This window comes from Saccostrea echinata, unplaced genomic scaffold (assembly GCF_033153115.1).
Source record: "Saccostrea echinata isolate AGI-Se365-2 ecotype Australia unplaced genomic scaffold, CSIRO_AGI_Sech_v1 ptg000033l, whole genome shotgun sequence".
Classification (NCBI taxonomy): domain Eukaryota; kingdom Metazoa; phylum Mollusca; class Bivalvia; order Ostreida; family Ostreidae; genus Saccostrea; species Saccostrea echinata.
In genome coordinates, this window is record NW_026889782.1 from 12,513,746 (window position 1) to 12,524,611 (window position 10,866).

Here is a 10,866-nt window from a genome sequence, read left to right on the forward strand (position 1 = left end):
GAATAAAAAACAGCACCAATCTTAAAAATGATTTTATAGAACTGCATTTTCATCCTTACATATATTTTCTATTTGTATCAATCATTGCTAAAAATAATAAAGATAATAAACACGTATATTTTTTCATCCTAGATAACATTAATTTGTTATTTTCAAATGAAAAATAAGCAACATCTATTAAAGTGTTATATACAAATTTATTCAAAGGCATGTTTTAATGATTCTCATTGCAATTCACATCTTCACATCACAAAAGCGCAGTCTAAGCATGTCAATGTATTGCAGCCAGTGGTCAAAAAATTAAAAAAAAAAAAAAAAAAATAAAAAAAAAAATAAAAAAAACTTTTTGGCATACCATAAATGTATTATGCATTTGTCAGGAGAAATATAATGACGATACTGAGTATTTATCAAATTTGCATTAAAGTTAAAAATAGACCGGATATATGTTCATTTTTGTTTGAATAAAACGAAAGCTAAGCAGATGTAATAATTCCAGTATTTCTGAAACATCGTGATCACAATCATTGTTGCTCAGATGTTCCTATATCATATATTGATCTTTCAAAATTAAAAACAAATATGTGTCTCATTTGTAAACTTGGTTAAGAATAAAAATCCTTTTAAATAAGTTTTTCAACTGAGCTCTCCTAAAAGGTTATTAATTTGCCTTTTTAACGTTCAAAAAGTCAAAAGTGCATCAATTACTGGCAGCAAAGTTGAAAACGTAATAGAACAGTTGTTTTTTCAAAAACAATTAACTGAACAATTTGCAAGTTTTTCACCTTGTTTTACATACAGAAAAATCAATTTTATGACTGCTAAAGATCCAAAACTTTCGCATGTGATGATTTCCCTCTCAAGAAAATATTTTTGTCATAAATCTAATATGAAAAGTTATAAACCGAAGGTTTCTTATGACTATTGCATTGTAACGTTCTGTTAACTTAAATACATGGATACTGTTGATTAAATAAGAACTGCCACTCAAGTTTCATTGCGTTTTTCCAGTTTGTCTCAGGTGAACATGTAAAAAAGAATTCAATATGTATACACAAACTTTCTTGTTACTTCAAAAAGACACCTGCTGCCTTTTCCGGTGAACAATATGTGTACCTCTGTGTATACGAGAATCCTTCATTTGGATAACTCACTATGAATATGAAGATTTTTTTTTTGGGAGGGGGGGGGATAAAATAGCCCATCACTTTTACAATAATATTAATGAATGTAGAAATTGAGGCTTACTAACTTACTACATACAGTATTTGGCATACATGTCAATAACAGATAATACTTTTAACAGGTTATTTCAGTCAAATGAGAGATAACTTTTGGTGGACACTTTTTTGTTTGTTTGTTTGTATGTTGTTTAACGTCCCTCTCGAGAATTTTTCACTCATATGGAGACGCCACCACTTGCCGGTGGAGAGCTGCAAATTTTGTCCTATACTCGGTACTTACGGCCATTGAGCAGTGAGAGGTCTTTTTCGTCCCAGCACCTACTGCGACACGGGACCTCGGTTTATACGGTCTCATCCGAAGGACCGGTCTCCACGTCCCACAGTGGGATTCGAACCCGCGACGTAAGGATCAACTCCTTACTTCGCGACTCTAGAGCAGACGCTCTAACCACTGCGCCACGCGGGCGACGACACTTTTTTTATTTGATAAATATAATAATCAATATTCATTTTTAGTATTGCCAAAACCATTGCTGAAAATGTCAAAGTTAGATGATCACGAACAATTCCCTGTTGTACTGTACTTACAAGTAAGTTTTCAACTTCCCTATTAACCATAGATTTTAGTTGCTATAAGCTTACATGTAGAAAGGGAAAATACATACATCAACACATGATCTCTAACTGAATGCACAGTGTAATTATTAAGCATGAATATAAAATAACATACATGCAAATGTAACACAGACATTTTTATATGCCTTTTATTAATGATATGCAAAACAAATAAACATGAAAATTCCAAATACAATATGTACAAATCTGCTTTAGGCAATCTAAGTGTTCAAATCTACCGAAAGTTAACAGATTTTGGAAATGAACCTCTTTAGCTAAAGATAAAAACAGACAAAAGGATAGACGATATATAAAGTCAAAAATAACTTTGTTTGGAGATGTAATACACACAAATATATAGTTGTGAATGTTCATGCAAATATGGAGATCAGTGTTATATACACACAAAAAAAAAAAAATAAATAAATAAATAGAAAATAAATTTAAAAATCCAAACGATATTAAACACCAGCAATACACATCAAATCTTGAGTACATTTAGATCTTTATTTAGGACAAAAACAAAAATAAAATTTTAAAAATGTACATATCAACCAAAAGATGTTGTGACTTTACAACATACAATGTACCTTTTCACTTGCACAAGAAAACGATGACCATAAAAGATGCAGTTGAACCTCAGTATCTCGAATACTGATATCCCGAATAACAAAGACATGTCGAAGTCATTTGAAAGTCCCAATCACTTTTCCTTGATTTTTTTTTCTTCAATACCTCAAATCCCCCATATATCTTAAAGTGTTTTTCTCCAATCCATTGAGTTCGAGATATCAAGGTCTGACTGCACTTCAGAGTTCTGTGTATCCTGATATGAGCTTCTCATTAGGAATGTATTTCATATGAGGGGATAAGACGGATTATACAGAGGACACTTGCACGTACAGTTCCCCGGAAATTATATTTTTCCATTAAAATATTGTACACGACATATGAAGATTATAACGAACAGTAATCAATCTGACACATTGAAACAATACAAATTTAGAGGAGACCAAACACATCGACCACAAAAAACATCGGAGGCGGGATCGGGTGCCATTGAGGACTAAGCATCCCTGTCGACCGGTCACATCCGCCGTGTGCTCCGTGTCACGATCGGGCAAACTGAAAAATACGTGATCCCTCCTCTGATATTCTTGTAGGTCCGTGTTTGCGCTGCTCCCGATTTGTATGTAAATGGACTTTGAGCTTGAATACTTTCGTTATTTCCATATTTCATATAAATGAACTCATCGAATCTTTGTGTACCCGAAATGTGCTTGGGAAAAGTTAAAATATTACTTGGGTAAAAATATTTCATGAGAAGTTCAACTTACTGACACATTTGAGGGTATTTCCACACAGAATCGTAATCTATGTTAAAACAAAGCCGGTAAAAATGGTTCTTAAATTAATTACCTTTGATAACAGACAGAAAAAGTATTTTTCAATACACTTTGAATAATTAAAAAAAACATTTTAATACAACAAAATGATGTTTCAGTTTAAAAAAAAAACAAAACATTCCAGTCAAGAGAAGTGAATTGGAGTTGTCGAACTGATACTGGACTCCAAAACCTTAAAAAAATCTTTTCGAACAATGATGCAAGGTCCAGTTAATGTTCCACCAACCTCTTAAATTTACTTCTCACAAAAAAAACAAAAAACAAAAAAAAAAAAAAAAAAAAAAACAACTGTGAAGAAAAAAAACTTAGAGGTATTGTGCTTAAAATATTCAAGAAGTTGTGTAAATCAGGTATAGAATTTCGAAATACACAAGAACTATTTTCCAAATATCAATTACAGAGATCTATCACTGTTCGATGTCTAAACTTCTTATGTTGTCAGGGGTTCTTAAGGGAATTGTACTGCAAATTCCGTTTTATTTAACTGCAATATCCCATAATAAAAAAATATTTTTTTTATATGAAACATACCAATATGAAGTGCTGAGAATTATTTTAGAGTCGTTGACAGTAATGTTATTAAACATTATTTTCTTGGGCATATCTGTGAGCAGCAGCAACAATATTCAGCAGGGAATCAATGTCGATTGATAAGTTAAACAACATGCACCAATATATACTACCTACAAAACCTTACAAAACAGGAACATAAGAAACATTAATACCGTTGAACTACGACCTCATTCTTGTTCGAAAGAGATATAAAACTGGTTGTAGGTCATAATTAGACGACAGTCTTTCTTAGTTTATCTTCCGTTGAGTACATGGTAATTATAAAGACTAAAGAGGAATCTCCCACAAAAATGAATGGAATATTTCTCTTTTTCTCAACTTTTATTGTTTTTTCCTTCTCTTTAAACTTGTCAACAACGGGACAAACAGAGGTGGTAGAACTACGACGAGAATTTAGGATGCTGGAGCAAAGATTGCAAGCGCTCGAGGCCAAATGCAGTAAGATATTAATATTTTAAAGGAAACCATTTTATAGTACAATTCAAAGAAAATTTTACTGGATAAATTTGATTTGGCCTACATTGATACCTATGTTCGTCAGAAGGGTTTTTTAAATCTATTTTTTTTTTTTTTTTTTTTTTTTTTTTTTGGAATGGATGAATCCCTCCGTCATTTAATAAAGTTTTTCGAGAATTTTATTCTATCTTGTATCAATTAAAAACAAACAAAAATGTAGATAACATATAGATAAGCTACATTAAATACAATAGTTAAAGTGATAATATCGATATAATGTATAAATAATGTACGTATAAAGCAGAAGAAATGGAGAAAATACGTATATGTTGAAGCATTTTTAGCTATATGTTAGTATATCAAGACATGGATTTTTCTTAACATATTTATAATTAAAAGAAGGCATGACATATATACACGTTTGTTTAAAGCATGTGCTTCCTTGATTGCATGGTGGGCCACCTTCCACTCCTTACTAGAGTTCAATTAGTTCCCATGCTAACACAGATACTACAACTGATTTATGTGGACCTGCAACATATATTGAAATTAACAGATATATACAAACTTTTTAAAGCACTTTATTACTTTGTACATTATTACATGAACAATCTGCAATTTACATTAATTGATGATTTTACAAAATTGTACAAAGAATCTCTGGTACAAGTTAAATTTGTTAATTTACATTCCATCTTGTATTTAAAAACTTCAATGTAATGAAGGATATTAATTATATTCATAACATTAATAAAATCTGAATTTTCATTAAAAAGAAAGAAACAATGACAATGTTTCCAACTTATCTTGAACCTACAGTGGAGTTTATCTTGAGCCATTTTCCTTATCTCCAGAGTTGTCACAAAACATTCGTTTATTTGAATTCTATTTGCACACACTCAAATTGCTATTTAATGTATGCAGTACTTTATAATTTAATTCTGCAATGTGTTTATCAAACAACTTAATTTGTGATTTTCCATGTTTTCATGCAGTAGATAATATTCCATAGGCATTTAGGAGTACTCGCTTGACTGTACAAAGGTAATCGGATCTAATACTACAAATATAAGCAGTAGCCCCGAGATTAATAATCCTGGAGATTCTACACCAATTGTGACCAAGAGAAATCGCATACTTCGGTTTCCGTTTTACAAATTTATTTAACTCCGAAAACAACAATATCTGCAATGTCGGTAGTCCGAGCGCCTTGAATTTGTTCTCTAACTGCCAATTATTCTAAAAGGACAATGAACAATGTATAAAAAATAGAATTGATGAAAGAGACAAAAATACAAATAGATACCAATTAACGGCTTAATTAATTAAACAATATGTAGCTTTTATTGTGAAGATAAAAGTCACCAAACGAACATGACAAGGGAGAAGGGAGAAATTCGCAGAACTTCGAGCCAGAGTCATGAACTTTGCATCATTGGTCGTTTTAACAGCTGCGCGCAGGATAACCGCTTTGATTCGTTCTGACCAAAGTGATATATTCGGTATTTGCGACCGACGCAGTATGCGTGTGGTAGGTATGTGGTAGGAATTTAAAAGGTTAAGTACCATTTAATAAAGAAATAATTCATCCTCAATTGGCTCAAATATTTCCAAATAAATAAAATAAATATTTTTGTCCCGTATACATGTATGTGCCTTATTATATATAAAGCGACAATGAAGCACCGCATTTAAACATTGGAATTTTTTTGGGAAAAAGTACATTTTTTATTGTCTCTGGGTCTTCTCTCCATTTTTTTTTTTTTTTTTTTTTTTTTTTTTTTTACAAATGTTTGTTAGTTTCTTTGAATTAAAATGCACACATGTAACGTTTCAAAATCATGGAGAGATAATTATATATTATAATTTTAATAACATTTTAACTTTGTCATATCAAAATATTTTGAGTCGTGATAAAAATCCCTCAGACAGTCATGCAACAAGCAGCTGCAAACTACTGAAATTTTGACTGCTTTCTCGTGTAATCCTTTTTTTTTCTTTCTTCCAAACAGATTCTTCAGCTAAACTACCACAGCATGGAATTGGGTTTACAGCGTGTCTATCATCATCAAGCGGAGTAAATATTGGGTACCTTCAAACAATCGAATTTGATAACGTGATCACAAACGACGGTAATGGTTTCGATTCTCGGCATGGCGTTTTTCGGGCACCTGTCTCTGGACTTTACCACTTCTCCATGACCATCTCTTCAACAAAGTCACATCCAATGGTCATTCATATGGTAAAAGATGGAAACGAACTTATTCACTCATACCTTGGTGACAGTGATTATCTCTCATCTACACAGGATGTCAATGTCCGCCTTAATGCTGGTCAAGACGTGTGGTGTCGCAATTCACAGAACTATAATGCTTTGATTAATGCTGCTAATTATAGTTGCTTTTCTGGGCATTTAATTTCTGTTTAGAAAGTTTAAATTGTCAATTGTGATATAGAATTGTACTTTTTCATGTTCCAGACACATTAATAAAATTATATATTGTTGTCGGTAGATACTTGCTGCGAAATTTAATGATATACTGACATTCATTAACAAGATATGTTTGTGAAACATGCCCCGTATGGCAGCTCATAGCAAAGTTTTAAGTTTCACAAATGCAAATCAAACTCCAAGGTCAAAGGGTCAAAATTGATGGTACCCAAGGGAAGGTCTTATCACAAGGAATCACCTGTGAAATATGACAGTCCTTGCACTAACCGTTCAGAAGTTATGGCCATGGTTAAAGGTTTTAAAAAATAGGTCAAACTCTCAGGTCAAGGGGTCAAAATTGTTGGTACCCTAGGGAAGGTCTTGGCACAAGGAATATATCTGGGAAATATAAAAGCCCTAGCACCAACAGTTTTAAAGTTATGGCCAAACATAACGTTTTTTAAAGTGGGTCAAATTTCAAGGTAAAATGGTCAATTTTGTTGGTACCCTAGGGAAGGTCTTGTCACAAAGAATACACTTGAGAAATATGAAAGCCCTAGCAACAACAGTTCAAAAGTTGGGGAAAATGCTTAGTTTTTCAATAGTTGGGTAAAACTCAAAGGTCACGGTCATAAGGCCAAATTTGTTGGCCCATGGAAAGGTCTTGTCACAAGAAATAAACATGTAATATGAAAGCCCTAGCCCAAACTATTCAAAAATTATGGCATTGGTTAAAGCTTTTTTTTAAAAAATGTTCAAACTCCAAAGCCAAGGTCAAAAATATTTGTACCCATGGACAGGTCTTCTCACGAGGAATATACATGTAAAGTACGAAAGCCCTAGCACCAACCGTTCAAAAGTTATGAACAAGGTTAAAGTTTGGTAAAATTTTGCAAAAGTGGGTCAAACTCCAAGATCAGAGTCTCGAGGTCAAATATGTTGGTACTTGAAAGGTCTTGTCACAAGGAATACACCTGTAAAATATGAAAGCCATAGCTCCAACCAATCAAACGTTATGGGCAAGGTTTAATTTTCTGCAGACAAACAGACAGCTAGACGCACGGACAGAGCAAAAACTATGCCCCCAAATCCTCGATTACGGGGCATAAAAACGCACCATCGAATCAGTTCAAACCGAGTAATAAGATTAATATCAAAGCATATATAAACAAAAGCAGTTTATTTCTGCGAATCAGAGACTCAGTGTGTTCTGTGATATCAGAACCCTATGAAAATAAGATCTGTGCAAGTTTGCCTAGAAAAATATACCATTTTCAGGCAGACAGGTGATCCTTGGATTTTGTCTTCCAGGGAGTTTCTCTGATTGTTGTTTTGTAGTCTTTTGCTGACGTTTTTCAAACAAATATTTACACACTTCATACGGCGAGTCTTACAGTTTAACAGAAGATGCTTACTCCTTCATGGCACCTGATCCCACCTCTGATGTTTTTAGAGGTCCGCGTTTGCTCTGCTCCCAATTTGTATTGTTTCAATAGACTTTTAAGCTTGATTACTGTTCGTTATCTCAAGATTTCATTTAGCAATTTTGCACGAAGATGCTGCAATCTCGTATGATTGTAGTTACCCTTGAAGCACCCGCCCTCCGATGACCATATATGCTATATGTGGCCGAATATCTTTGTCTGGGGGCGCGCAATAGTTCTATGGTGGCGATGAAGCACGTCTGCAACATCTGTCGCAGCTAGGTATTCCAGCATGTTCCTAACTTGCCAAAATGTTGGTTGTGTTCATTGATTGGAAGGATTTAAGCAGCTATCCGTATAACGCAAGGATGCTTTCCAGTTTTCCTTTTGTAATGTGAACCTGGCTCTTCAAAAAACCAAATACTAAAGAAAGTATTAGCAATTGTTATCAGATAGCACGAACGAGATGTCTGACTTTTTAACAAAATAAAACCGCTATGGTTTATTTGTTGCTGTCAAAATCTTGCCTGTTTTTTTTCCAACTCTGTGAATATCAAGGATATTTTAAGTGATTAAAAAATTTGAAAATGAAATGTATTTCGCAAGAAAATAATTTATTTTGTGGTGCGTTTCTTATAAAGTTTAGTATACTTAATTACCATACTATGTGATATAAATTGACATTTAAGTCTTCCGTAAAAAAATAACATACAATAAAGTATTTTACACAATTTTATTCAAAGGAATGTTATTTATTTTCATTGCAGTTCACAACTCCATCAAAACAAAACAAAAAGTTAAACAACTTTTGCAGCCACTGTACAAAAAACAACTATCAGTGTCCTGTATGCATGTATTATGCAAATTTGTGAGGAGAGATTTATAATACAAAGTATAACTACATGTATATCAAATAAGCATTACAGGTTTGAAATATAGATATTTCTCATTATAGCCTGAATAAAACGAAAACTATACAGCTGGAATAATTCCGAGATTTCTCCTAACATTGCAATCACAATCAACATATTTTCTCAAACGATTCTATATGATACCCATCAAAATATTAAAGAAAATATGTGCATCATATATCAAGATAAACACCATTCAATAAAAATCCTATTCAATTGATACTTTAACTTCCAAAAAAAGTTACTTTCTTCTTCAATGCTTAAAAAAATTCAACATTTTAACAATTAGTAAACTTGAAATGTCCACAAAAAACAGTTTTTTGATGCTAAACACAGACATTTGCTAAAGATACCCGATTTTCACCTAGTTTGAAAAACAGAAAACTCAACCTTATCGCTGCAAACATCCAAAACTTTCAGGAGCAATGATCCTTCTCTCAAGAAGCCATTTTAACATCAATCCCATTTTCAATTAACTCTTAACAAAAATACATACATTACAATATAACAAATGGGGCAATAAATACACAAAAAGCATCAAAAGAAAGCAAATGCATAATAAATAAAAAACAAAGTATCCATATGAAAAATTCTAGACTAAAGGCTTCTTACTAACAGTTAATTTACTGCTATCTTAAATAAGGAATTATATTAACTATCACCTTTGTTTGTGTTTTTAACAGTTTGACATGGTCAGCTTGTGTAAATCATGCTAAACTTCTCATGCAGAAAGAATCTTATTATCAATTTCCTTCAAAAAAGACACCAACTCTTTCCTGTGAACATTGTTGTATTTGTTTTGTATTTGCTGAAATACACGTACTGTACACGTACTTAATTTATGGCAATCATATTTTAGTGCTTTCCCTGTGTTTCCTTGTTCTCTTATTCAAAATGAAACAAATACTAAAACATACTGAAACATGCCTCAAAACGGGCTAATTTATAATTTTCTAAATCAGATATGAAGGAATTTTGAATGTGCTCATTAAGTACGTTTACATTAAACTGGAATGACTTTCTGAGCTACACTTTATTCTAACAAGCATTTATTTATATTCTTTCACTTTGTGAACTCACTATGGCTATGCAGATATATTTACGTCATATTAAATAAACCATCACCTTTACAATACATCAATGGATGCTGATACTGAGGCTTACAAGTGCATGGCTTATATATAACAAATGGCTTATGTAAAACACAGATAATACCTTATAACAGGTTATTTGGTGATTTTATCCTGAAAGTAGGACTAATTATTTTCTAATTGATATTGAAGATAACTCTATTTAATTGTGATTTAATAATTACATGTAGCAACATTTATTTTTAGCATTTCCAAGACCATAGCTAAAAATGTCAAAAATGGTTTGTCACAAAAAATTCCTGTTATATGGTACTTTTTAGTAATTATGTAATTTTTACAATTTCCTATTAAGCACAAATTTCTGACAGAAAAGTTTGGTTGATTTAAGCTTAGAAAAAAATGACATATACAAGGTAAGTGTACGTAGGTGTTTGATTTTTCATTGAATGTAATTCCTAAACATGGAAATAAAACAATATAAGTAAAACAAACATAGACATTTATATGCCACTGTATATTAATGATATGCAAAAAATCAATATGAGAATTCCAAATACAATACAGTGTATGTACAAATCTATTATAAGTATATAGATAAGCAAATTTACCAAAAGGTAACATTATTTACAAATGAAAGTCTTTAACTAAAAACAGAAAATATTGGTTTCATTTTGGTTCACAAGATAAAAACAGGCAAAAAGATCAGAATTATTATTATGATATTTGAAGTAAAAATTATTTCAATCAAAAGATGTAGTATATCAAATATACAGTT

General features: G+C 32.1%; 1 protein-coding gene across 3 annotated transcripts; it reads left to right on the plus strand.

Annotated features, from left to right (window-relative positions):
* The first annotated feature begins 4,175 nt into the window (after window positions 1–4,175).
* Window positions 4,176–6,706, plus strand: LOC133198668 (complement C1q tumor necrosis factor-related protein 6-like). 3 transcript variants are annotated; one of them, XR_009722537.1, is made up of 2 exons: window positions 4,176–4,216; window positions 6,247–6,706. XR_009722537.1 is itself a non-coding variant. In XM_061334705.1 (2 exons), exons 1-2 carry the CDS (start codon window positions 5,655–5,657, stop codon window positions 6,660–6,662), a joined length of 531 nt encoding a protein of 176 aa, XP_061190689.1. In that variant the 5' UTR covers window positions 5,581–5,654; the 3' UTR covers window positions 6,663–6,706. The 3 variants fall into 3 exon arrangements, 1 of the variants encoding a protein (XP_061190689.1); XR_009722538.1 differs by lacking the exon at window positions 4,176–4,216 and adding an exon at window positions 5,581–5,765; XM_061334705.1 differs by lacking the exon at window positions 4,176–4,216 and adding an exon at window positions 5,581–5,769.
* The last annotated feature ends 4,160 nt before the right edge of the window (window positions 6,707–10,866 follow it).